Source organism: Aptenodytes patagonicus, chromosome 25, assembly GCF_965638725.1.
Source record: "Aptenodytes patagonicus chromosome 25, bAptPat1.pri.cur, whole genome shotgun sequence".
Classification (NCBI taxonomy): Eukaryota; Metazoa; Chordata; class Aves; order Sphenisciformes; family Spheniscidae; genus Aptenodytes; species Aptenodytes patagonicus.
Genome location: NC_134973.1, coordinates 4,426,914 through 4,452,710, shown reverse-complemented (window position 1 = coordinate 4,452,710; position 25,797 = coordinate 4,426,914). Strand labels below are relative to the sequence as shown.

Sequence of the window (25,797 nt, the reverse complement as noted above, 5' to 3'; positions counted from 1 at the left end):
GGAAGGGGAGCAGGGTCCCCAGGCGGCGGGGCGAGGGGAAGGGAGGGAGGGAGGGGAGGGAGGGACAGACACGTACTTGCGGCAGATCATTTTGTCGCAGTTGTACTTTTGGGCGAGCTGGCGGAGGGAGGGCTCGATGATGCCCCCCCGCAGGCGCAGCACCAGGTGGAGGGTGGACTCTGAAACACCAGAGGAGACGAGCGTGACGGCGGGGCCGGGCGCTGCCAGGGAGCACCCGGTACACCGCGTGTGTGCCCCCGTACCCCGTGTGTGTCCCCCGTCCCCGTCCCCCCCCCCCAAACCCCGCCAGCCCGGGAGCCGGCCGGCTGCCGGGGCACCTTTCTGGATGTTGTAGTCTGCGAGGGTGCGGCCGTCCTCCAGCTGCTTGCCCGCGAAGATCAGCCGCTGCTGGTCGGGGGGGATCCCTGCGAGAGAGAAACCCCGGGGGTTGAGGGGGGCCGCCCGCGGTGCGAGGGAGGGAGGGCGGGCGGGAGCCGCCGCCGCCGCCGCCGCCCCGCCGCTCCCCCGCCCCGGCGGTACCTTCCTTATCCTGGATCTTGGCCTTGACGTTCTCGATCGTGTCGTTGGGCTCCACCTCCAGGGTGATGGTTTTGCCCGTCAGCGTCTTCACGAAGATCTGCATCTTGGCACCGTTCGCGCCTGCAGGAGAGCGGCGGCCGCGTCACCCCCCGGCCGGGCCCTCGGGGACAGGCCCCGGTGTCCCCGTCCCCCGTCCCCCCACGGCCGCCGCGCCCGCCCCCAGCCCGGACGCGGTCCCCCGACTCCCCGTTCCCGGGATCGAGCCCCCGGGACCCCTCGCCCCCCCCCCCCCCCGCGGTCCCGGCCCCGCTCCCGGAGCCGCACCGCGCCGCCACCCGCCGCCTCGCTGCTGAGAAAAGGGGGGGCCGGAACCGGAACCCGCCCGCGGCTGCGTCACAACCGGCGCGTCATCGCCCCGCCCCTTTCTCCGCGGAGCCGCGGTGCGCAGGCGCTATGAGCCCCCCCCCCCCCCCCCGCCCCGGTACTGCGGGCCGGGCCCCGTCAAGGCCTCGCTCGGGCCCGGGCCCGGGCCCAAATCGACCCCAGGGCCCCGGGACCGGCTCCAAACCGACCCCAAGGCCCCGGGACCGGCCCCACACCGACCCCAAGGTCCCGGGACCGGCCCCACACCGACCCCAGGGCCCCGGGACCGGCCTCAAACCGACCCCAAGGCCCCCGGGACCGGCCTCACGCTCCCGGGACCGGCTCCAAACCGACCCCAAGGCCCCGGGACCGGCTCCAAACCGACCCCAAGGCCCCGGGACCGGCCTCACGCTCCCGGGACCGGCCTCAAACCGACCCCAAGCCCCCGGGACTGGCCCCACACCAACCCCAGGGCCCCGGGACCGACCCCAAGCCCCCGGGACCAGCCCCAAACCGACCCCAAGGCCCTGGGACCGGCCCCAAACCGACCCCAAGGCCCCCAGGACCGGCCCCGCGCTCTCCCCACCCCACAGCCCGGGCCTCCATCCCCACACCCTTTCCCCTCGGCCCCGTCGCGGGCAGCAGCAGGCCACGCAGAGCCCGGGCCCGTCTCCCGGCCTCCCGTGAGGAGGCGGGGAGGGAAGGGGCAGAGGCCAGCCTGCCTGCGCGCCGCAGGAAGCCCTCAGCGTGAGGGGCTGAGGCGCGACACGGCGCAGGCGAGAACCAAAGGGAAACCCGGCTGGGGCTCTTCCCGCAGGCGGAAACGCAGCGGCCGCGGGGAAGGCAGCCAGCACGAGTCCATCGGCAGCAGGGACAGACCCGCAGGAAAGCCGGAGCACCGGTGGGGGGGGGGGGGGGGCACGCACGTGAGCCTCGGAGACGGCACTCCTCAAGAGAAAAGATAACCACCCGTGCCCCAAACCGGCTCTTCCGCACCAAGGGCTGCGTGGACGGTGGGGTTTTGCCGCTCTCCCGACGGCACGAACGAGAAAAGACGAGAGAGACGTTTCAAACCCACGTTTTACTGATTTACCCCGAAGCGAGTCGGGGGGTTTACACTACGGCGGCAGTTTAGAGGCAGGAGGGTGCCCTTCTTCGCTCGGCCGTCGCTCCTCTCAGCCTTCGCTTCCTCTTCCCGAAAAAAAGAGAAACACACAAATATAAATACAAGGTAGAAAGTTCTCCGGGGGCGGGCGGCGGCGCAGGACCCGCACGCCTAGTCCAGGTCGTTGGCCGTGTCTTCGTCTGTGAGACTCTGTCCGTTCACAGCCGGTAAATCATAGCGGCCTTGGGATAAATCCTCGAAATCCTGACTCATGGTGGGAGAGATGATGTCGGGGCTGGTGTCGCAGGACTCCGTGCTCTGCTCAGAGGTAGCGATGGTGGTCGTCGTGCTTTTCGGGACGGGGTCGAAGTCGTCGTCGTCTTCTAGGATGGGAGATTCGCGGATGTCTGGAAGGGAAGACGCAAACGTTGGTTTTCCTGCTGCGGCCGCACGAGAGGAGGCGCTGCCGGCGCAACGCCAGAGCCGCCCAGCAGAAGAATTTGCTCGTTGCCAATTCTAAATTTTATCTGCTTGTAGCAGTGATCAATAAAAACGCCGCCGCCGCTTAAATTAGCGGCCGCTTGTAACTCCTTGCGACCGCGTTTGAGATAATCGAGGAGCTTTCCGGGCTTTTAGCGCAGCAGCGGCCCCGCGCTGGCGCGCGCCTGGACGTCTCGTCGGCTTCTCCCGCCTGCCGAGAGCCGCCTCACGCGTTCTCGGGGAAAAGGGACGGGAAGAAAACCGACGGAAAAATCCGCGCGTCGGAAGGAATCACTCACTGCTGAAAGCCTCCGGGTACTGCTTCGCCAGCTTCCCTTTCAGCGTCCTAGGGGAGGAGAGAGCGAGCCCAGCTCACGGGGAAGCCGACAGACCCGCGGCTGAGCCGCCCGGCCGGCTCCCTCCGCTCTCCGGCATTTACGGACGATGTAAACGAATCCCGGGGGGTTCCTCGGGCCGGGGGGCTCCCTCCCCGGCCCCCCCCCCCCCCCCCCGGCTCAGCACACCGGGTGTTCCTCCGAGTCCTGGCATTTCGCGACCGTCCCGAGCAGCGCCAGCGCCGCCGTCCCTCCCGCCGCCCCGAGGGAGCGCAGACCGCCCCGGCTGGAGCAGGATCGGGGGAATCCCAAAGCTCCGGCCTCCGCGGCTCCTCTCCCGCTGCCTCCACGCGTCGCGCGGCCGCACGTTTTCCCCCTCTCCGACTATTTTTTTTTTTTTACTTCCGAGACCACCCCGAGCTCCTCCTCGTCTCCCGTTTTAACACCCCCGCGGCCCACCTAGGCCTTGACGAGCCACCCCGCCCTCTCCGCGCCGTCTCCCTCCCCGCCGGCAGCGACGTCCTCCCCGTCCCCGTTGCCCACCGGATCCTCCGGAAGATGCTGTCCAGATCCTTCTTCATTTCCACCAGCGTCTTGGTGTGGTGGAGGAAACGCTCGTTCATCTGCTGCATGCGGACGCTGGAGAGGTTGTTGAAGTTGAGCAGCATCTCGTTGGTCTTCTCGAATCGATCCAACCTGCGCGGGGAGGGGGAAGCAGACGGAGCTCGGTAAAGATCCCGGGAGGCTCCCGGTGCCGGTAGCGGGGTCCCCGCGGGTCGGTTCCCCCCCCCCCGGGACTCACATGTTTTTCTGGGCCAGGATGATGGCGTTGACGTCCTCGGCGTTGACCATGCCCAGCACCCGCCCGCAGAACACCTGGGAGGCCGTGGGCTCCATCGCGGCCTGCGGGACCGCGGGGGGGGGGAGGACGGCTCAGCCGGGGGGGCGGGAGCCTCCCGCGCCCCCAGGAACGGTAACGGAGACCCTCTCCCCCACGTCCCCTGCCATGCCGCCGGTACCGGAGCTACCCCCCAACGCTCCCCGCCGCCCTGCCCGGTCCCAGGGCGGCCCCACACGCACCCGTGTCCCCTGCCCGCCCGCCGCCTCCCGGCCCCGGTAGCGCGCCCTCCCCCCCCCCCCCCGATACCGGGCTCCCTCGGGGGCACGCGGGCCTGGGCTCCTCCCGGTGACACCGCGGCCTCCCGCCGGCAGCGCCCGCGCACCTGGGGGAGCCCGTTCCGCCGCTTCACATGACGGGAGCGGGAGCGGCACCGGGGGCGGCACCGGCAGCCGCGCCTCGCTTCCGGGTGCGGGGTCACGCCGAGCGCGACCCCGCGGCGTCAGCGCGCCAGTGCGTCACGGCGCCGAGCCGGAAGTAGCGGCGGCTGGCGGAGGGAGAGGGCCGGTAGCCCCCCGGGCGTCACGGAGCCACCCCAGTGCCAGTGCCGAGACCCCCGCACCGCACCCCGGGCACACACGGGTCCCCGAGCCATGGCCCAGCGGCGGGCGCCCCCCACCCCGGCCCCTCCCCGCCCCGCGGAGCGGGTGCTGCGCGGCGGCCCCTTTAAGGCAGCGCCGAGCCCCGTCCGGCGCCTCGCTGACGAGCGTTCTCACTACCCAATGGCGTCAGGGCGGTGGGCGGTGCCGGCCCAATAGGAGCGGCGGGGCGGGGTCGGCGGCCGCGGGTTCGCGGGCCAGGTGGGAGCGGCGGGGGGCGCGCGGCGGCGGCCGTTGCTAGGGGGAGTCCCGGCGCGCGCCGGCTGACGTGGGGCCCCGCGGGCGGGGGGAAGGCACGCGGCGGCGGGGGGCGCGCGGGGCGGCCCCTCCCGCTACCGGCACCGGGCCGGGGCCGCGTCTCTTCCCCCGCCGGGCCCGTTCCCTCCCCGGGGCCGGCGGGGTCTCCCCTTGCCCGAGCCGCGCATCCCCCCGCGGAGGGCCCCGGCGCTGTCCGGGCTGGCGGCCGCGTCCCCCCCGCGGTGAGCGCAGGCCCGATCTCCGTCCTCTTCTCCCCCCCCCCCCCAGGTTGCTCCGCCGCGATGGCCTCCAGCGGGGAGGAACCGAGGAGCGGCTCCCCGGGCCGGGCAGGCACCGGCACCGAGCCGTCGCCGACGGCCGACGCCGCTCAGCTGGACGCGGCGGAGGATTTCGAGGTCCTGGAGGAGGAGGAGGAGGAGGAGGAGGAGGAAGACCTGAGCGAGCTGCCCCCGCTGGAGGACGTGGGCAGGCCGCCGGCCCCGCCGCGGGAGGACGCCCAGCCCTCGGAGCAGGGCGGCGGGGAAGCGGCTGAGGACCCCCAGGAGTGGCTCGATGTTTTGGGTGAGAACCCGGGGAAAGAGGGCGCTCGGCTTGTGGGGCCGCTCGGGCTTCCCCGTGGCTCCGCCGGTGCTCCCCGCGCCATGAAGGCTGGCCGGGAGTCAGAGCGGGGCGGTGGGAGCCAGGATTTTCCCTCCCGGACGTGGTCTGACGCGCCTCCGGCTTCTCCTTGCCCAGGGAGCGGCTTGCTCAAGAAGAAGACGCTGGTGCCGGGCCAGGGGGTGGACACCCGTCCCCGCAAGGGCCAGGACGTGACTGTCCGCCTGAAGGCCACGCTGGAGGATGGCAGCGTGGTGGAGGAGAACCCTGCCCTCACCTTCACGCTGGGGGACTGCGACGTCTTGCAGGTCGGGGCTGGGAGAAAGCTTGCCTGGCTTTATCGCTGCCTTGCTTTTGCCCTGCGGGGCGGGACCTCGCCTGGGGAGGGCGCGGGGAGGGTTTGGGGTCGGTGACATCCCCGTTTGCGGGTTGGAAGTGGCCCCTCCGCCCTTGCTTATGCTGCCTCCCCACGATGTTGGTCCCTGCAGGCTCTGGACCTGTGCGTGCAGCTCCTGGAAATGGGGGAGACGGCTTTGATCATGTCAGATGCAAAGTACTGCTACGGCGCTCAGGGCAGGTGAGCGGGGAGGGCGTGGGGGGGAGCAAGGTGGCCCCAAAGAGGGCTGTGAAAGCTGTCCCCTGCGCTCCCGGTGACAGCCCAGCCAACAAGCCCAGCGTCCGAGGGCAGGGAGGCCCGGTTCGCTTGCCACGTGCAGGGGACGGCAGCGTGTCCTGCCCGGGGGGGACGATCTGCATCGCGCCCTGTCCTGGGGAACTTCCGTGGCTCTGATTTCTGGGCCACGGTGCTAAATCTATGTGGCCCAGTGGCTGGTGGAACTGGCAGAGGTGGCAACGGTGCCACAGCTTTGTGCCCCTCTTTGCGCAGGAGCCCTGACGTCCCACCCAACGCGGCTCTCACCCTGGAGGTGGAGCTGCTGGGGGCTCGGGATGCGCCGGACCTGGAGCTGCTCAGCGGGAAGGAGAAGATAGAGCTGGCCAACCGCAAGCGGGAGCGCGGCAACTTCTTCTATCAGCAGGCAGATTACGTGCTGGCCATCAACTCCTACGACATCGCTCTCAAGGTCATCGGCTCCAGCTCAAAAGGTACCTGCTCCTGCCCCAGGCGAGGGCCCCCCGGGCTCCCTTCCCCCAGTAACCCGGCTCTGGGGTCTTTGCAGTCGACTTCAGCCCGGACGAGGAGGCTGAGCTGCTGGACGTGAAGGTGAAATGTCTCAACAACCTGGCAGCCTCTCAGCTTAAATTGGACCATTACGAGGCAGCCCTGAAGTCCTGTAACCTTGTCCTGGAGCACCAGCCGGGGAACATCAAGGCTCTCTTCCGAAAGGGCAAGGTGAGGCTGGGCGCGCGGCAGGCGCTGCCGTTCCTTCTCCACGGCGTGGCCGGGCCCAGCCGTGGCAGATGGAGGGCAGGACCGAGGGACAGACCTCAGCCGTCCTGCTCAATCCCTGTCTCGCCTTCCAGGTCCTGGCTCAGCAGGGCGAATATAGAGAGGCCATCCCCATCTTAAAGGCGGCGTTGAAGCTGGAGCCTTCAAACAAGGTAGGCTGCTGTTGTGTGCTGCCGGTGATGCTGCCGAGCTGGGTGTCTGCAGGACGCCCTCCTCTTGTCCGTGTCCCTGCAAACCTCGGTGTCCCCCGTGGAAGGCTGAAGCCCCCCGTAGCTGTTCCCAGCTTCCTTCCTGAAGGGAGGCTGGAAATAGCCCCCAGGGCCTGGGCAGCCGTGGGGTGATGCACCTCGTGGTGCAACGCCTGAGCTTGGCTGGGCTGGTGGGTTCCTTATCTCCGTGTTGCGAGACTCCCTCTTTGCCCTTTGGTCCTTACGGCGGCAGGACTCCCTGCCAACCCATCCCTGCTTCAGCGATCCTGTGTGTACGGTCCTGGCTGCTCCGGCTTCACCGGGTGGCTCCAGCGGCTCGCGCCGCGGCTGCGGGAAGTGGAGCAGAGCCGAGTCCCCGCAGACTCGCTCGGCAGCCCAGAGCGTGATTCACTGGGCGGCGGGAGCGGCCCCAGAAAGCCCAGACCGCGGTCCAGCGCCTGGGCCAGGGTGAGCTCTGGGTCAGGAATTTCCTGTCGGTTAATGATCAGCTGCAGGACCGGAGCCTTGGGAGAAATCAAAAGCCGGCGCCAGGAAAGGGCCCCAGCAGGAGCGAGCCTGGGCGAGCTGGGGGAGAGGCAGGGAGGTGCTGCCTGCGCGGGGTCGAGGCGGGGGGCTTGGTTCTACAGGTGGGCTTTAGTCCTTGACTGGGTCTGTCGTTTTATCCGCCTCTTTCCTGGGCGTTTCACCAGACCATCACGATTCATGTCGGTGTTCCCTGGTGCCTGAAGGTCACGGGTAGGAACGGGGCCCTGTGAAAGCGGGTGCTCGGTGGCCCCACAGCCTGTGGTCTGAGATCCGCCGCGAGGAGGGATGAGCAGGATCTCAAACCCTTCGCTTCCCGACAAGGTTAGGGTGGGCAGCCGTGGCAGAGGTGCGTGAGCAGCACAAGCGACGCAGGCAGCACCGGGAGCAGCTCCCCCCGCGTGTCTCCGGCACGTCACTGTTGGCGGGGCTGCTGCTCGCCAGCCCATTCGGATGAAGCTTTTAATTGGAGAGGGGTGAAAAATCAAAATGCCTGGCAGTGACGTTACCAGTGAAACCACAAGTACAGCAAATTACTGGCCTCTCCGGCTGGCTGCCGGGACTCCCGGGGAAGCGGCGGTGCCGCTCCAGACGGCAGCATTAAACACGTGTCGGTGAGTCACGGGCTACGGCTACAGGTGGTGAAAACAGACTCGAGAAATGCTTGGCTCCACCTGCCTCGGATGAGAAAACCTGGTTTGCTGGGGCTGTTGGCACCTTTCAGTTGTGACAGACCATCGGCCGCTGGGCTCCCTTCTCCTAACCCCTCGGAAACGCACGTTCTGGGAGCAGGAGATGTTGACGTTTGTCCTCCACCGACGTGCCAGCCCCGGTGAGCTCGGGGGTGTCTGCAGGCGCTTTGCCGCTTTGCATCCTCCAGACATCCGAAGTCTCACGGTCAAGGCAGCCGTGCCAAGCGTGGCATGGTCTGGTGAAGTCCTGGCCGGTCTCTGGGTGAGCCGATGTGGGCCGGAGCTGGTGTGAGTCGCCGGTGGCGGTGACGGTGTTTCGGGGAGGCGCCGGAGCCGCCCGGAGCATGGTGTCCCCAGCAGAGGGCACAGCACGGCCACGGCACCCTTCCTGCCACCGCGGGCTCGGGCTCGGGGAACGGCCGGCGGTGCCATGCTCGGCTCGCCGGCGCTTCTTGCTGCTTTTTGGGAGCCTGTGAGCTCCGCGCAGGATGCAGAGCTTTCTCCTGCAGCGCTCCCTCCAGCCCCGGCCATCACCGCCGCTTGGCACAGCCGGGCAGGTACCGACACGCTCCTGGGTCTTGCTGCAATCCCGCTTCAGACCGGGCTGAGTTTAAGCCCACTTTCCCAGCCTGCTTCCAGAGAGAAAAGTGGGAGAGCTCGGGCACGTCTGTCCCCGAGGCAGAAACTTTTCCATCTCAATTAAAGGAGAAAATCCTTTTCCCGATGTCTGGCATCAGCCCTGGGCTCTGCTCCCCGCTGCCAGGCGGGGAACGGCTTGGGTGGCCAAAAAGGACAGAGGGGCGCTCAGACCCGCGGGGCACCCGGCCTGGGTGTCCGATGCCAGCCTGGTGCAGCCCCTCGGTGCAGGGGAGTGGGGCAGGATCAGGCCATCAGCCCCCTCCCGGCTGCTTCTAAGCTGCTTCCTGAAGCTCCTGCGCGGCCCTGGGGTGATCGGACCTGCTGGTGGTGGCACTGCGGTCCCTGTCCCCTCCCCTATACTGCAGGGACGGTGCGGGGCTGATAACCTCAGCGCCGCCCTTTCCTCCCCAGACCATCCACGCTGAGCTCTCCAAGCTGGTGAAGAAGCACGCGGACCAGAAGAACGTGGAGACGGAGATGTACAGGAAGATGCTCGGGAATCCCAGGGCCGCCGGCGCCCCGGGGAAGTGCAAAGACAAGCTGCCCTGGGTAAGGGCTGGTGCTGACCTTCCCGGGGAGGGGGGGGGGCGGGTGGCAGAGCGGGTGGGGGTCACCCCTGGGGTGGGGAGCGCTGGGCTGGGCACAGGGGGATGTGTTAGTGTCCCCCCAGGTCCCTGGGGGTCGACGCAGTCCTGCTCCCAGGCCGGGGGGGGATGCTGATGTGACCCACAGGGTGGGCTGTGTCAGGGCAGCGAGCCTGCCGGGAACTGGGGACACGTGCTCCGGCAGCCTTGCCAGGAAAATGCCGATAGCTGCGGCTGTGCTCCTGGCTCTGTCCGACGGGTCCTGGCGATGCCAGCTGGAGGGTCCGGACTTTGCTCCCAGCTGCCGCGCTCGGGAGCCTGCTGGCTGCGCCGGTGGAAAGCGCTGTCAGCTGGGCTGCCGGCAGCACATGCTGTCCCCACGGACGTGCCGGCCACGCGCTGGGCAGAGCCGACGCAGCACTTGCCTTTTTGGGCTGCGTTATCTCGGATGCGCGTTGGGAGCTCGGTGCTGCCCCGCGGCCCCGTGCCAGCACAGGCAGGGCTGCACGTCCCTGCTGCTGCCGGCGGGGCTCGCGGCACATCCCTGCTGCTGGCAGGGCTCACGGCACACCGCGTGCATCCCGTCACCTCGCCGGTCTCTCCTCCTTAGTCCATCCCCTGGAAGTGGCTCTTCGGCGCAACAGCCATCGCACTCGGTGGCGTGGCCTTGTCTGTGGTCATCGCGGCGAGGAACTAAGGATGGTGGCGGGGCGGCCCTGCGGCACAGGACCTGCACCGGGATGTGCCTCTCTCCTGCCAAGGGGCTTCCCCGGGGCTCTGCTGACCCCTTCCCGCAGACTCGCAGTTGCAGAAACACAGATGCTTTCTCTGCCGGAGGTGCTGGATCCCCCTCCTGATGTCCCCCCGTATTCCTCCCGGCGCAGGCGGGGCGTGGCTGCGGGGACGGAGCCGCAGGCAGAGCAGAGACCCCCGAGCCCCCTCCCAGGCGGCAGGGGCTCAGCCCCCAGCCCTGAGTGGGTCGGGGGGAGCGGGAGCTCCTGCACACCGATACACCGTGGCTGTCCCCAGCCCGGTGAGCCCCAGCGGGCGCCGTGGTCCTGCCGACACGGCGGAACGGGCAGGGGGAGGCACGTGGAAGGAAGCCGTGTGGGTACGAACGGGCACGGTGGTTTCTGCGGCTGGCCCAGCTGCGGGAAGGGAAGCGGTGCAGACGTGCCCAGGGGCATGTGCAGCGAGATTCCCCACGTCCTGGGGGGCTGCCGGCGGCTCAGCCCTCCCACAGGCACCCGCTCCCCTCCTCAGCACTTCCCCAGAGTGTGCAATGTCCAAAGGAAGCCAAAGAAACCCACGGCGGGAGGAATGCGGGAGGGGAGCGCCGGAGACCTCCTCTCCGGGCTGTATCTTGTAGGTCCGAGCTCTCGGGGGTCCCTCTTTGCCCTGCAGCTCTCCCCAGCCCGGGGCCATCCCCAGGGCCTGCCGCTGCCCCGGTCTCAGCTCTGCTCGCGGGGAAGGGGGGGGGGGTTGTAGCACCGTCCTCCCACCCCAAACCGACTGTGAACTTCCCAAATAAAGGACAATTCCTTCACGCCCGGGCCTCTTCATTGCCAGCAAGGGCTGGGGGCGAGGGGAGGTGTTCCTCTCGGCTGTGTGTGTGTGTCCCCCCTCTTGCCACACGCACGTGGCTGCAGCGGGGGCCGGGAGCGGCTCTTTGATTTGGGGGGCAAGGGGGGAAATTTTACGGAGCCCGCACAGCTCTGGCGCAGCAGCGGCTGGAGGGAGCAACCTCTGCGGCAGGGGATGCTCCACGGCTGGGGTTGTCTTGGCTCTGGAGAGGCCTGGTGAGCAGGGAGCTGCGCCCTGGGGTGCCCCCAGGCCCTGCCGGGGTGGGGGGAGACCTGGGGCCTACGGGCCCTGGCTGGGGGGGATCGCCCAGGTCCCGTTCCCCCCCCCTCCCCCCCAGGCCGTGGCCGGGGGATGCCCGCCCGCCGCCCCCTCCCCCGGGGTCCTCCAGCGCTGGAGGGCTGCACCAAACCACCCTCCCCGCCATGCCCCGCGGCCCTCGTTTGCGTATCCCCGCCTCCTCGTCCCATCTCCCAATCCGGCGCGGCGGCCGGCGGGGCCCGGCCAATGGGAACGCGCGCTGCCCACCTCCTCGCCCCAGCAACAGGCGCCCCGGGTGGGCGGGGCTGGCGGAGCGACGGCCGGGCGGCTCATGAATAATGCATAAGGGGGCGTGGCGGCGGCGGGAGGCCCCGGCGGCCCAGGCGCGGAGGGGGAGACGGTCCCAAGATGGCGGCGCTGCAGGCGGAGCGCGGGTACGGGCTGTCCTGCGGCCGCCTCGGCCGCGGCACCCGCGTCTCCGTCTTCCACGTCAAGCTCACGGAGAGCGCCCTGCGCGCCTTCGAGAGCTACCAGGCCTGTAAGGTAGGGGCGGCGGGCGTGGGGCGGCGGGCACGGCCCCGCGGCGGGCGGGCGGCCGCCACGAGGCCCTGGCTGGAGCCCCGCGGGCGGCACCGGCGGGGTTGGCACCGGCGTCGTTGTTGGGGGGGGCCTCCTCATGGGATGGGGCGGGGGGGGGCCCGGTCCTGCTGCTGCCGGGTGTGTGATGGGGCGGACCCCGGCGGATGACCGGGGAAACGGGGGGGGGGGGGTGTCGCTCAGTGTGAGGCCCTCCCCGGTGAGAGACTGAGGAGATGGGGGGGGGGGCCTTCTACGTGAGTGACCGGGGAAACCGCGGGGGGGGGCGTCCCGCTGTCGGGTACCTGAGGGAGACTGGAATGGTCTCGCTGTGCTCCCCGGTAACGCCCCGGGGGTACCCCGGTCCCCGTCCCTCCCGTTGGTGTTTGGGGGGCCCCTGTGGGCCCCCCCGGTAGGTGATCGGGGAGTGGTCACGATCCTCCGGTAAGTGCCTGAGGGGGATCGGGAGGTGTCGGTGTACCTCCCCGGTAACTGTTGGGGGGACCCCAATGTGGCCCCCCCCCGGTGGGTGACTGGGGGACCCGGGAGCCTGGGTCTCGGTGCCGCCCCCCGGTAGATGTCGGGGCGGGGGTGGTGGGCTCCCAGTGTCCCTCCCGGTAGGTGACTGGGGACGGACGGACGACGGCCGTCGGTTCCACACACACACACATCCCCCCCCCGCTGAGCGTGTGAGAGGGTGCGGCCCCCCCCCCCCGGTGAACGTGACGTGGGTTTCCAGGGCCCGGGGGGCGGGGGGGGCCGGTCTCCCCCCGGGGGTGGGTCCACCCCCGGTGCTGGCATCCTGGGTTGGGGGGGGTGGGGGTGTCCCCCTTCCTTGCTGCCACCCTCCCCGGCCCGGTGCTCCGCTCCCCAGGGGGAGGCGGGTTCAGGCTGGGGCTGTATTTTGAAATTTCCAGATCATCTTTTCCAAGATATTTCCTTGAAATGCATCCAGAGAGCTTACTGGTCACGTAAATAAAGAATGATGGCAATACTCGGCATCTGTCGTTAGGATGGACCGGAGAGGGATTAAAAGCTGTCCTTTTTATTGTAATTTTATTTTTTTTCTTTCCGCCTCTGATCCTGCGAAGAGCGTATCTGTCTCCTCACCTTGCCGGGGGAAGCTGGGAACCTAACCCATTTGTCATTAGGACCGTCCTGCCTGCCAGCTTCTGTAGGATAAACCATATGTTGTCACAACACTATTTTTAATTTAGGGTGTTGGTTACATCACATCACTGAATTGGGCAATCTCTGTGTGAGGACGAAGGTAATTACTGTACCAGGGTTTATCAACTTATATTTTAATGAGTGTTTATCAGCATTATGAGAAGTCAGTAGTAATAAGTGCCTTGGATAGAGTGAGTTATTAGCTTTTTCTCTGAAAAAGAAAGAAAAAATCCAAAGAAATGCTTTCCTATATATTAGGAAAGCCTTTTCTTTTGGGGGAGGGAGAGTAGGAAGACTACAGGCAGCTGTGTTAAATATTTTGGGAAGCTATTCTGAGTCTGTGTCACACATGAATAGTGGTGTTTATTTTCTAAATGAAGTCTGGTCTCTAGATTGTTTGGTGGCCAACGGCCACTAATGAACTTTGCTTCCTTCACCGCCACCCAAAAGAGAAATAGTCAAAGGCTACTGGTGATTAAATGGGCAGGAAAGGATAAGGGCAGAAGAGCTCACTTGTTTGTATAGTGAATAACGCAACAATTAGTGGGCTATTAAACACACATGCTCATTCTGCATTTGTTCTATAAACAGTTTCACCAGCTTGTTGAACGTCTCTGCTTCCTCTGAAACGCTTGGCTATGGCGATGCCAAGAAGCAACTTTATAACACACCTTCGGAGCGTGTGTTTGTCCAGTCTAGGCTCTGATTTAATTTTGGTCTGCAGTAGGTAAATGGAAAAAATTTGCTAAGGCTTCTTCTGCTCGGTTTGGTTTTAAATGTGGTATAACTGACGGCAGCGTTGTGTAATATGTATAATGGCCTGGAATCCAATACTGTTGTTTGTGTTACCTGAAGTCCAACATGTGTGCAGTCTGACCTGTTTTATGCACCAGGACAGCACGTCGGTGCGATTTCTGCGACAAGTCTCTGTCTCTTCGCCAGAACGGGCACAGTAATGTCTTCAGTTGCTTGCTTGAGTTTGTTCTTGGTCTAATAATAATGTATTGGGATTACATAATCCAAAAATGATCACCCAGCCGGGCGAGCTGCCATTTGTTTTAGTGTCCCTTGTGCCAGAGCAGTTGCATTCTTGGTGTGGAGCTGTACCATGTGTGGATCAGGCAGCAGGACTATGGAGAAACGATATTTGTCATCTTGAGTCTCTCCCGCTTGGGTCTCTGCTAAATTGTCTGTGTCCTGGTGAAGAAAATGGCTGCGCTTCCGTACATTGATGCCCAACTCCGTGTTTCAGCAAGCTGTTGCTGTATCACGTACAGAGAACGTGGAGCTGCTGCTGAAGAGGTCCGGATCACAGGGCTGCCAGCTTCTTGCGGGCCATAAAAGGATTTCTTTCTCCAGTAGCGGGGGGGTACGCTCACCTGAAAGAAATACAAGTCTTAAAAATAACACTGGCTTCATAGGGGACACTTTAAGATGTCGCCTGTCTGTTCCTTGTGAAACTTGCTGCCCCTGAAACTGCTTCCACACAGTTGTGAAACCACGAGTGCTGACTGCTGAGCTCCGCAGCTGAAGGCTGAGCGGTGGAAAATGTGTCCCAAGTCAACTTATCCACTGATGAAATGGAGCCGGTCTGGTGCGTTAGCCTAAAACAACTCTTGGTTCTCCAAGGAGTCTGATTCTATATTAGCTTGCAGTTTTCTCGTTCCCTTTGGGGGTGTGTGTAGGCTCTGTTTAGGCCCTCCCACCCCCCCCAAAAAAAGCAGGGCATGACTTTTCCCCATCTCTTCCGCTCTGCCTCCAGCTCTCTTGCTGCCCATGTCGAGGTACAAGGGAACTCCTCATGCCCCTGCCTCATTTTCCTCTTTCATTCTTTATCCCGGACCCTGTCTTTCGCACTTGATGACGGGATGTTGTATCTGTCCTCGCCTAATACACCTAGATATGTCTCTGTCCATGGCGACCATCCTTCGGTTTTCACACTCATTTCTTTAGCAACATCGTGGGGGTTTCTGGGTAAGTAGAAATCTTAATGCACAATTTAAAATGCTACATGTGGCAGACCCAAATGTCACTTGGCAGTAGGCACGTCTCCTCACGCTTTTGTGGTGGAGGTGCCGATGGCAAGTAAACAGAGTTAGGGCTGTTCCTGGAACCCTTACCTGGGAATTTCCCGACTTTCATGTATTTATTTAAAAACTCTCTTTGTGGCTTGAGGAGCGGTTCTAGTGAGCTTGAATGATGGATCGTCTTTTGATAAGAAACGACGTGACTGCAGTTGCACACCTTTCCCTATTATTTGTAGCTTTTGTGTTGACCTCGCCCAGCCTCCACCAGCTATGGTTCAACTCAACTGCCAGCCCTAGTCCTGGCTTGCATGGTAGCCTCGTGATTTTAGGAGGATGTAAAGAGGATCGGAGCATCCCTGCTTTGGTCAGCACGCGATGCAGCAGCTGAACAGTGCCTCCTGCTCACGTTGTACCTCTCTGCACCTGATACGTGGAGTATTTTGAACTGAAGCCACCGGTTGATTCACTGGTGAACTTTGGCAGATGCACAAATATTTATTGGGGGCTAAGCTGAGATAACCAAAGCACATTGCCCCTGTGCTCTACGAGCCGAACTGAATTTTGGAACCGTGGTCTGATAGACGTGGCTTCCCAAGTCATCTTCCCTGTGCCTTCGGTGCTCTTCTTAAACTGACTGTGGCAGAAGTTATTTCTCAAAGGTTAGGTTAAGCCGACCCCTTGCAGTCACCGCTTATTGAAAGAACTTTTTTGGACTTTGATTTTAGAGCGGGTTGTTATAGATGCCTTCATCTTGCTGTGTTTAAAGTATGAAATACAAAATGAAGGCTCCTGCTGTCATTACAGGGTCTTTAGGGTAATGCGTATTCATGCTGACTTGGGAATTGAAAGCTGCTTGCAGGTGTCAGGAGGAGAAGAACAATCCGGCTTTCGAATCAAAATTCATTCAATTATCTTAAAGCTTTTTGCATCATTCCTCCTTTCCTGTAACCTGTTTTTTCCTGCCCTATTAATTCACTGATGCTGTAGTCCGTCAAAATTGAAGCTATTACGACATCGGGAACATGAGTCGGTGACATGACTAAATGAATCAGAGGAGGCTGGCTGGAAAGGAAGCTCATTGTACACGTACATCTCACAATCAGCAAAAGTGGGACGGGATATGCAGAACATGCTGAACTGCTAAACTCCTGCTAAATGTTCTTAATGTTGACCTGGACGTGGCACCTCCCATTTGAAGGAAGGGGACAAAGAGACGTTTAACATTGTGCATGAGGAATGTTTTGGCCTGTGGCAGTTTCCTTCCAATTATTTAGGGTAGCTTTTTCTCTCAACCATACACCATTTGGATCTGCTCAAATTATAGATTCATCTCTATAGTTTTCAAATTGCATGGGAAAGAATTGTCTGTAATTTACATCTAAAGTGACGTACAGTTGCTATGGGATTCGGTGGCAAATTATAAACCTATTATGCTTTTTTTTATACTGGTGGTAGCAGACTAAAGAAGTAGGTCTAATTGATGACGTGCCAAGGGAAAATAGAAAGTTTGTGACAGAATCCTTGTGACCGACGGTGCTGCTTTTTTTTTTTAAACGTGATCTGCTTTTTATCAGGAAATCATATGACACCATTAATCGGAGAAGTTGAATTTGGGCATTAATAACTTTTTGCTCTCTAGCAATACTGGAGGAAGCAAGCTTGAAGATGAACCCCTTAGATTATTTTTATGAAGCTAGGTTATTTTTTTTTTTAAGATACCTAAGTGGAATGTTTTGGCACTCGTATCCGTGGCTCTAGCAGCTGGATCCTGGCGATTGTATTCATTGCCCAGCAAGACTAAACCCTCCCTCCTTTTCAGCATATTCTGTGGCTGGTTTCTTATTCCACTTAAACAGCAGCAAAGGGAGAAAAGAAAGCTGTTACAAATTTTTTTACTTCTGTCTGAAGCATATCTGATCATATGTGGTGTCAGACGAGCCTCTTCAGAGCAGTCTGTCTCCCAGTGACCTGGCCAGCCTGTGCTGCAGCAGGTCCTGCCTCGAGCGGCTTCTGCGCTCACCGTGGACCAGTCAACTCGCAGAGTGTGGAGTCTACGGGTGATCCTCCAACATCAGGTTTTTCTTCTGAACCCGTCTGAAGTGCTCTGTCCTGTTTAGTTAGTTTTTGTCATAGTGCTGCTTGGCAGAGGGGTAGTGACTGTTGAAATAGTTCACTTGCATAGTGCCGACTCTGTTGGGATAGCAGAAGAGCCTTTATTACTGGCGAGGGAGGGGAAGTTTTGTTTGAAAAAGCATTTGAGGTCTCATTAGTAAACGAACATGTTATCTCCTAAACAATTTGCACATTTCAAACAATTTAAACTCGGTTCTGCCTGTAGCTTGTAAGCATAAACTTGTGAAGCGTCTCCAAATCCCTGGTGTTTGTGCATGTTGAAAAATGGGAAGGAACAGACTGCATGCGTCACTCTTGTACTAATTTGTGCCAGCTAATCCATGGGAGAAGAATACATTTTGGCTGACTTAGTGGTTTTGCTGCTAATGCACAAGAGAATGCATTTGAATGGATGGAGTGGCTGCACGGGTTTAGGTAGACTTTGAAGAGACACCATATGTCTGGGATCCTGTACTGGATACCCTAATTTGTGAACATGGTCGTGTGTCCTGGTTTCGTCTGGGATAGAGTTAATTTTCTTCCTAGCTGCCTGCCGGGTTAAACATCGTGTAATATACTGGCTTTATTTGGGTTTTGGGGAATGAGAGAAGTTGAAGGGGGAAAAGTGGTCATCAGCTCAGCGTCATAAAGTCAGGAAGGTTGAGATCAAGTTACCTTTGAATAATTAAGGTTAATGCTGTTTCTGGAGGAACCATTATCTGGAGTGAACTTAATGCTAATGAAAAAAAAGAAAGCCTGATAACCTGAACTATGCTAATATTTTATACAGGGTGGATACAGAGGAGACATCACCAAAACTAGGCTTCTGCATTCAACGTGCCTTAGCTTGACCTAGATGCATTATCCAGGAAAGGAGCTTGGATTTGCTGATAAGAAGTTTTCTATAGTAGCTCATGTGTTGCTTAGAAACATCCCATGTACATAAGGCAACTTTTGCACACCGTGGCAACCTAGTAGTGCCTTTTGACTGGTTTTTTTTGTTGTGGTTTTTTAAAAATTTTTCCAAAGAATTTATATAATAAAGAACGTGATAAACCCCTCAGCAGTTGGTTTGCAGAGTGGTGGTGTGTATCACTGCTGCAGTGGGAAAGCAGACTTCCAAAATCCAATCCTTTTTGCATTGCTCCAGCGAAAAGGCAGTCTAGAAAAAACACTGCTTCATGCACTTGGTCTCTCCTTTCTTTACATTGGACTAGTGCCTTTTTTAATTTAAAGAAACCAGCATTTGCTTAACTCAAAAAGAGGTCACTGCTTGTAAGCATGACTTTACTTAGCTGCCCACCTCCACCCACCTTGAGGCTTCCCTGATCTGGTACAGTCTGATTGCTGTTAACCCTCTGCGCTCCCTCTGTGCAGCAGAACTTTTCTTGGCTTTTGTTATGCAGGAGAGAATACTTTAGCCCAAGGCGTTCGTGGAAAACCAAGATGTTTTACTTTTCTTTAGCGTCTCTTCAGGCCAGCCGCTGCCACCAGTTACTCTTTCTTCTTATATGCAGAACCTGCAACCATCTGTGGAGGCTCCTGGGCATGGTCCTGGGGCATACTGCTCTGCAGGAAAGCAGGTCATCTTGGGGAGAAGGCTGGATCCAGCGTCTTGAAGGACGATCTGTGTGTAGCACTGCGAGCAAAGGCTTGAGTTGTGCTGCCGGCTTCAGCCCCCGTTCCAGATCACGCCGTTGGGTTTAATGGTAGACGCAGACTTTCTGCTGTAGGTTCGTGTCCGCATGTGACGGGGTTTAACAAGTACTGTGAAACATCCTAAAAACAGCTAGTCGCCTAAACCTCTGCAGTATTCAGATTTCATCAGTACAAACATCCTCTTGACTACTTGGCTCAAATATTTTGACACCTGCGTAGTTTAGCTGATAGGCCATCCTTTGATAAGAGCAGCCACCTGATACCTGTGGCGGTTTTGTTCATACAGGATCAGTGCTGCAAGGATAGTTTAAGCTAATTGTCATTATTTAGCAAGAGCAGACGTGTTACTTAAAAGCCTAGCAAAAAGCCCAGCAGGACAGAAGAAATGCTAGCTCAGTCCGTATCACTGTGCCCAAAGGATCCATATTTTCTAAAACCGAAGTGGAAGACGCTAATTTAATCTTTCTTCTATATTCTTACCCACTGAGGGCCTGTTCTGTGATGGGCTGCAATCAATACATTATGTGCCAGTTGTGGTTATTTGAATCATATTTCCACATTTCAGTGTCTAGACTTTATGTTTGTGTGAGTTTTGTTGCACCTTTCCAGCTCCGGCGCTGATTTCAGTTGTTTTTGGCTCCTGGTTTCTATGAGAAAATCAAATGGGCCGTATTTCTGTCTTTCCCAGTCCCCAAAAAGAAGGGAACAAGGGAATCGGCAGAACTTAGTTTTTTAAGCTCCTCTGCCACCATTTTTCTCTCTTCTGAGAGAATCTGTGTGTGGATGAGCTGGGTTCTGCCATTTGGTGACTACCAGACGAAAGCAAAGACAAACCACTGATGGCTGGAGATAAATCTCCCCCTGGTTCTTGCAGTGAGAAGAACCTGCTGTGAAAAAAGTTATGATCCTTGGCATAGGCAATCAAGGCTAGAAAAAGTGAATACACGCACATTTTTAGAAATAAAAAAAACTGATCATCCACAAAGAAAGAGTGTTTGTTGAGAGGAAGCAGCCTTTTAATTGACTTCATCTACCGTGCTTCATTTTCAGTCAGCAGCTTTCTTGCACTCGCAGATATTCAGGGCTATGGACGTGGCTGTATTTACATTTAGTGAGCAGGAGGGTTGCTCTGTGTTCGGTAAGTCTTAGAGTTTCTCTGTGATGCTCAGAGAAGTTGATAATGTCACGGGCCTAGATTACATTAACCTTACTGTGACCAGAAGGTAGGACAGGCTTCAGTAACGTTAACAGTAACTGCCAGAGGAAGTACTGACTTGCGCAGAAAATGGTGTGTAAACCAGAGCCGAGACTGTATTCATTTGATTCTGAAAACAAAACTCCTGCTATATAGTAAAGTGTATTATGGATAAATCGGTGAAAGGAAATAATGTTCCCAACTCATAATTAACTTGTAAAGCTTGCTGCCATGAAATTTAAAAGGCTTAAGTGCATCTGAATAGCAAGAAAAATTGGTCGTATGGTATGCAAAGAATAGAAGCTGTGGTTACGACTTCTCTATGCATCTCTGCCTGCGTATCAGCTCTTCGGCTCCCATTTCTCCCCCCCGGTGTTTGAGGTGACCCAGCTTGTTGCCAAAGCTGTGGCTTTACCTCTTCCAGGGAGCTGTGCTCCATGCATATGTCAGTGTAAATCCTTCCATTCCTTTCAGATCCAGGGATTCAGTGGATGCTTTTCAGAGCCCGGGATAGGCGGAGTAGCGAGGAAGCAAATTTTTCCACCCTGCCTGAGCTTGGGCAAGCGGAAATTGTGCCTTGGAAGCCATATAAGGCAAGTCAGTAGGCTCTTGCTGGGCTCACCTTTCCACCAGGAGGCTGGAGGAGGGAGCAGCCCTTGCTCACAGGGAGAACGTAAGGTCTGCTGGTCCTTTGAAGTTGTTCCCTGTGCGTCTGACACTTGCCGGAGGTGTGGTGTGGCAGGCCTGATTAGGTCGCAGCAACTCATTAACTCCCTGACTTGTGGGGCTTTAGCACGCTGTCCCAAAAGGAAGGCGTAAACTTGTGATTCAGAATGAAACTGCTATAAAATGACTGGAGCTGGGAAGAGGTTGAGGCAGGTCAGAGAGTGGAGCAGCCTTCTGTCACCGGGTTTCTTCATTCCCTTCGGCAGCGTCTGATGCGGGTGCTGCTGATGACAGGCTGGGCTGAGCAGGACTTTGCTCTGAAACGATAGTTCCTATGTCATTAAAATAGATTTTTGAAAATACTGATGGCACCTGTTCATGCTTCCAGGGGTGTTCAGCCGTCAGAGCCGGTGAAGCCCGAATCGTGACCTCTGCTGCTGCTTCGCGCAGAATTAAGAACAACTTCTGCTCCCATAAATAGTCTCTTAAGAAGTGCGTAGGAGCTCTGCTGGCCAATTTCTTTTGAAAAGTGCTTTCAGTGACACCTGTGACAGTGACCTTGCTCGCTGTTTCCCCTCTGCGTGCTTGCCAGGGCAGCCATGTTTTGATGGGAGCAGGGTGGTCCTGTCCGCAAGCTTTGCTTCCTTCTCTCCCAATAGATATTCAATAATAAAAAGAACCTTTAGTTATCTATGCACTTACGTGCTTTTCATGGTCAGGATTTTTTGGTAGGGAAATTGCTGATACTTCTCCTGTTTGCTTTTCCTGCTGTGAGATCTGAAATGCTTCCTGCCTTAGTGGGGTCCACGTTCCCTAATGCCATTGAGGAGGTGAGGATGGCTGCCGTGCAGTTTCTGAAAGCTCCTGCGTCCTATGCACCTCAGAGATGGTCTGACACTTGTAATGGATGGCTACCAATCCTCGTCTTTATTCCAGAAATAAAGTGTGGTTTTCTAAAGGAGAACGATGCAGCCAAGCAAGTGTATTGTAATAAACCAGTTCTCCCAGCCTGGAGTCTAGGAGCAGACCCGTGCTGACGGAGGGTCCCGAAACACACAGCTTTGCTAAGGAAGCGGCTTTTTGTTTAATCTTTAGAAATGTGGAAATGGGAAAGGGGGGGTAGGAATGGATAAAGGATAAAGTAAAGCATACTTAACCTTTATGAACGTAAATGGGTTATCTTACATCTGTTTGAAATATGTGCTTTAGTTGATGTGGAACGTAGTGGTGATTAAAACCAATTGCAAACACTTTTCTAGCGGCGTGATTCTGAAATCATTTATGAATCGTTTAAGGACTTTGTTCTTAATGCATTAAAATGGTACAGTGGTGATTACTGCATTAAAATCTAGAACACTTTCTTTTTGGGTTTCTCAACATGAAGGGAAAAAAATAGATTTATTACCTAGAAGGTTTGATATTATAGTGTCAGGCATGTTTCCATGACCTTCCTACTGAATCTCTGCAATCGTTTGCACTGGAGATGTATCTACTGTAGGTGCTGCCTGCATCTTGCCGCAAGTTTTAGCGCGCTCGTACAATTAAGGCCATTTAACTCAATATAAAGGCCTTTTACTTGTCATTAAGACTATATTTACGGACGCTGACAGCAGGAAGAAACACGCTTTTATTCTAACCTCAGATGGGCTCAGTTAAGAAAGCAAAACGTTTCAGCTAACTAGAACTTGGGCAGATTGTTAAATTTAGACCAAAAATTCTGGTCAGACAATTAAGTGCCAGCTCAGTGGCCATACCACTTCTTTTGCATGTATGAATTAGATTAACTGCCTCGACTCACTCTGTCAGGCAAGAGAGATTCTCTATCTTAATGTATGAAATCTCTCGGGGCTTTTGGGCTTGGACCCAGGGAGTCTTTTTGCAGCTCTGTGGTCAACCTCTATTTAGTCAGCAGAGGTAGTATGTTTTTACTGTTCTTATCTGAAAATTTTTCATGTTCATTTTTGGAATTTGTCGTAACCTGAACTTTCACAGGTGTCCTTGCACAGAGCAAAGAAACATCTGACTTTTTTTTTTTTGAGGTAGATTTTTGCCAGTTTAGAAGAGTATGTTCTTTCTTTTACTGTTTGTCGCTTTATTTTTGGAGCGGGTTTGTTACCAACCAGCCTGGCAGTGCAAATAAAGACGTAGCTGAAACAGTGTGGGTTCTGTGCTTCTCGCTGAAGGAAAGGGAGTACCTCGTTTAACTCGGTAGTGGCTTCTTCAGGCAGCTGCCTTCACTTTTCTATCGGAGAAAGCAAGCACCTCTGGAAGATGGTGTTTGCGAGGAGGCTGTTGGCAGTGCTGTGTTAGCGGAGGGTAGGTAACACGCCGAGGTTATAACATGGTAGAAAATCTAGTGGGGTTGTCTTGTTTGATACTTTCAGCTGGATTTTTTTGTGGGCAGCATCCCTTGGTGATGGGAAAAAAACCTGGCATTTGCGATTGCTTTATCACTAACTGCCCCATGAAGATGGTGAGACGGTAGGAGATTTTAGTGACTCGGTGGCATCCCTGTTGAATACTGAGTTTCTGTTGGGTTGTTCCCGGAGTCCTGTTCAGCACTGGAGCGCCTCTGTTTGCCTGAAAGCCAAAAGAAGCTGTGTCTGAGCATCTTGCTTTAGCTTTGGAGGTTGATCTGGCTCGTGGGGTGTTGGTGGTTGGATTTCTCTGGGATTCCTTTAGGATCCAGGCTCTACTGACTGGTTTATTGTAGCCTCTTCCAGCAGGGCTGGCTCTGACTCTGTGAGGAACATCTGAAGATTGTCTTAAGTAGAACTTTGGCAGACTAGCAATTACGCTTCCCTTTAAGTGTCAATAGGATATAGTTGGGCACAAGGAGAAAACTGGTCCAGGCTTGTTTTCCTAGGCTCAGCAGTGTGTGTGTGTTAGGTGAGATTTGTTCTGGGATGGTTGAACGAGTTAGTCAATCTGATCTCTAAATTGCCTTTCTATATTTTCCTCTTGCAAGAAAAGTAGTAAAGCTGTGTGGAAGATAAGGATCATACTGATGTTTCAGCAGCTTGTTTAAGCCATCTTATGAGCACATAGGCAAGTGAATCAGCCCTGGTGTCTTAATATGTCCTAAAATAAATTAGACTTTCGTAAGCAAATTCGGTGAGGTAGAATTGCTGTATTTTCATTAAAAGATTGCAGTGGAGAAAATACTCTTTAAAATTCAGCCTTAGGGTTGTGTTGTTCATTAACTGATAGTCGCTTCTGTTTACCTTGTGTGATAAGTACAACGTTAAGAATGGCTAACAGTGCTGATGCCGTCACAGCTGCCCTTCAGAGAGAATTGCTCTCTTTTTTTTATGGCTTGGTTTACTGACAGGTAGGTTTTTTTGAACTAAAATAAATGCAAACAGCCAGAACGTACCTCTCCTAATCATGGAAACCAACTTTTTTTTCCCCTGTTCTTAGCAGCTTGGTAATGCTGTTCTCGGTACAAAGGTCACTTAAAAATCTGACATGTCAGGCCAGCAACATACTGCTTCTTAATGAGGCTTAAAACCAGCATGTAGCTGCCTGGTGGAAATATATTCGACCCTGGAGCAGCAGAATAGAGGAGCAGGAGGGAGACACGTGGACAGCTTACGGGGATGGGATCACTCTTCTTTCCTGCACCAGCCCCCCTGTATCTCTAGGTAGCCCTCAGTGCCCAAGTACTTACAGTTCACTTGTGTAATGGGGTTTTAATTTTTCTCTTGTTATGCAAATGAGCACAGCTGGTTGACAGCACACTCGCGTTCTCAGAAGAAGAGCAACTAAAATGTCTTCAAAAATACACACACGTGCTGTTTTAAAATGATTTCTTCCTCTGTTTCAGAACTTGAGGTTATCTCCTCCTAGCCTTGGCTTCTCGCTGCCCCGTAGCCACCATTCAGCAAGATGGCGAGGAGGTCCTGCAACGCCTCTGTTACTTCATCGCCGTCTTGCTTAAACCCTCTCATCCCTCCTCCCCAGGATGTCACTTGACATTGAACTAAAGCTCTTGAACCCTAAGTTCTTTTTAGAACTTCTTCACAGAAGTTTTCTGTGAAGCTTCGTCGGTAGTTTGAATGTCTGAGGGCTTTCGCTGTAATCCTGTTCCCCAGCACTTCAAGCTCCAGTACTGGAATTTCAGCACCTTCAGCCTCGCCTCAGTCTTTTCGGCTCTTTGACTGTTCTCCAGTTAAAACTAGGTCAGAAACCACTGTCAGCTTCTGATATTTCACTATTCCTGTTTTATAAGTTGTAACCCAGTGTTGCTGTGTTTAATCGCTTGCTTTAATTTTAACATATTAAATGTCTCATCTTGCTCTGCACGAGCAGCCTGACATAGGAGAGCTGGTAAAACTGCTCAAAATAACATCTTGGCTACAAAAGCAATGTTACCCTGATTGGGTCTGAAAAGGTGAATTACCTGTTTGTTGCATATAATGCCTAAGATGCCAAACTGACAGATTTTTTCCACAAGTGCTCTCTAACTGTACATTTGCTGGCAGTTTGTGTACAGCCAGTTTTCTAGCTGTAATTAACCAGCTTTTCTTTCTGTCTGAGTGGCTTTTTAACCTGATGGGTAAAAGAAAAATAACTTAAAAAAAAAAAGAAAATCAAGTAATTGGAAACCTGCAGATTGGCGAGGAACACAGTAAAGTGGGTATGTTGGAAGTCATTTAAAATATTTATTTTTAACTGAGAGTTCTAGCTGACTGTACCCATTCAGCGTTTTTCATAAGACTATTATTGGAATGGTGCTTGAAGTCTGAGCTGAAGTGCCTCAGTATTCAGTGAAATCCACCTGGTGTAGCTTAAGAGTATCCTTACTCCTTTCTTTTAGAGAGACTTTGAGCTAGCTCACAATATTGGAATTCTTAGGCATTCTTGCACAAGTAGTATTTAAATGAATTCTTACTTTTCAGTATAGCTTAAAGGTTGTGGTTTTTAAATTCTGCTTGAGCTGTTGTCCCTAAAAAGTTTTCCAGAATGGCAAGCTGTTTTATTAAGCTGCTGTTAATACACTCAGTTTTCTTCTTTCATGTACCTCCGGCTGCTCTGTGAACCTCGTCTAGGGTCTAAGGATCCCTGGGTTGGAAACCCTTGGAGTGGAGGTTCCAATGCAATCCAGCTCTCGCTTACAGACCTGAATGGCCTCCAGTAAATACTGCGTGAAGTGGCCGTGTCTCCGTATACCACCTGGGAGATACTAGCTGTGTTTCACAGATGGAGGAGTTTCAACCCAGAGGTGAAAGGCTTTATATAAGGTCACAGAAGGAAAGCTTCTGACGGAGGGCAAATGGAACAAGTCTCGACTCTAAATCTGGTTCTGTAGTCACTTTACA

The 25,797-nt window shown here is 56.4% G+C and overlaps 4 protein-coding genes across 4 annotated transcripts in view; 2 read left to right on the top strand and 2 right to left on the bottom strand.

Annotated features, from left to right (window-relative positions):
- Window positions 1-76: 76 nt before the first annotated feature.
- On the bottom strand, window positions 77-951 carry UBA52 (ubiquitin A-52 residue ribosomal protein fusion product 1; the record flags this gene model as incomplete). Its single annotated transcript, XM_076359429.1, is given in 4 exon segments — window positions 77-179; window positions 339-425; window positions 541-660; window positions 876-951. Coding segments are annotated over 3 exon segments (293 nt in total), but the record flags the coding sequence as incomplete, so codon positions are not given.
- A 1,016-nt stretch (window positions 952-1,967) lies between these two features.
- KXD1 (KxDL motif containing 1) lies at window positions 1,968-4,115 on the bottom strand. Its single transcript, XM_076359420.1, has 5 exons — window positions 4,047-4,115; window positions 3,626-3,726; window positions 3,367-3,519; window positions 2,788-2,834; window positions 1,968-2,415 (listed from the first exon to the last, which is right to left on the bottom strand). The coding sequence occupies exons 2-5, from the start codon at window positions 3,718-3,720 to the stop codon at window positions 2,180-2,182; spliced, it is 531 nt and encodes a 176-aa protein (XP_076215535.1). The 5' UTR covers window positions 3,721-3,726; window positions 4,047-4,115; the 3' UTR covers window positions 1,968-2,179.
- A 548-nt stretch (window positions 4,116-4,663) lies between these two features.
- Window positions 4,664-10,775, top strand: FKBP8 (FKBP prolyl isomerase 8). Its single transcript, XM_076359393.1, has 8 exons — window positions 4,664-5,139; window positions 5,314-5,483; window positions 5,664-5,752; window positions 6,062-6,279; window positions 6,354-6,526; window positions 6,658-6,735; window positions 9,057-9,194; window positions 9,840-10,775. Exons 1-8 carry the CDS (start codon window positions 4,860-4,862, stop codon window positions 9,924-9,926), a joined length of 1,233 nt encoding a protein of 410 aa, XP_076215508.1. The 5' UTR covers window positions 4,664-4,859; the 3' UTR covers window positions 9,927-10,775.
- Window positions 10,776-11,468: 693 nt separating this feature from the next.
- ELL (elongation factor for RNA polymerase II) overlaps window positions 11,469-25,797 on the top strand; it is a 53,300-nt gene continuing 38,971 nt past the window's right edge. Inside the window, exon 1 of the mRNA XM_076359382.1 lies at window positions 11,469-11,614. Coding sequence (XP_076215497.1) covers window positions 11,480-11,614 — 135 coding nt within the window. The 5' untranslated portion in view covers window positions 11,469-11,479. The remainder of the gene's footprint in view (window positions 11,615-25,797) is intronic.

Bases quoted from the DNA above. Each gene is read 5' to 3' on its own strand.
- FKBP8 (XM_076359393.1), top strand. From the start codon at position 4,860: ATGGCCTCCAGCGGGGAGGAACCGAGGAGCGGCTCCCCGGGCCGGGCA. The intron at 5,484-5,663 runs GTCGGGGCTGGG...TGGTCCCTGCAG, and splicing joins GGGACTGCGACGTCTTGCAG to GCTCTGGACCTGTGCGTGCA. The intron at 6,527-6,657 runs GTGAGGCTGGGC...CTCGCCTTCCAG, and splicing joins CTCTCTTCCGAAAGGGCAAG to GTCCTGGCTCAGCAGGGCGA.
- KXD1 (XM_076359420.1), bottom strand. From the start codon at position 3,720: ATGGAGCCCACGGCCTCCCAGGTGTTCTGCGGGCGGGTGCTGGGCATG. The intron at 3,520-3,625 runs GTGAGTCCCGGG...CTCCCCGCGCAG, and splicing joins ATCCTGGCCCAGAAAAACAT to GTTGGATCGATTCGAGAAGA. The intron at 2,835-3,366 runs GTGGGCAACGGG...CTCCTCCCCTAG, and splicing joins AGCATCTTCCGGAGGATCCG to GACGCTGAAAGGGAAGCTGG.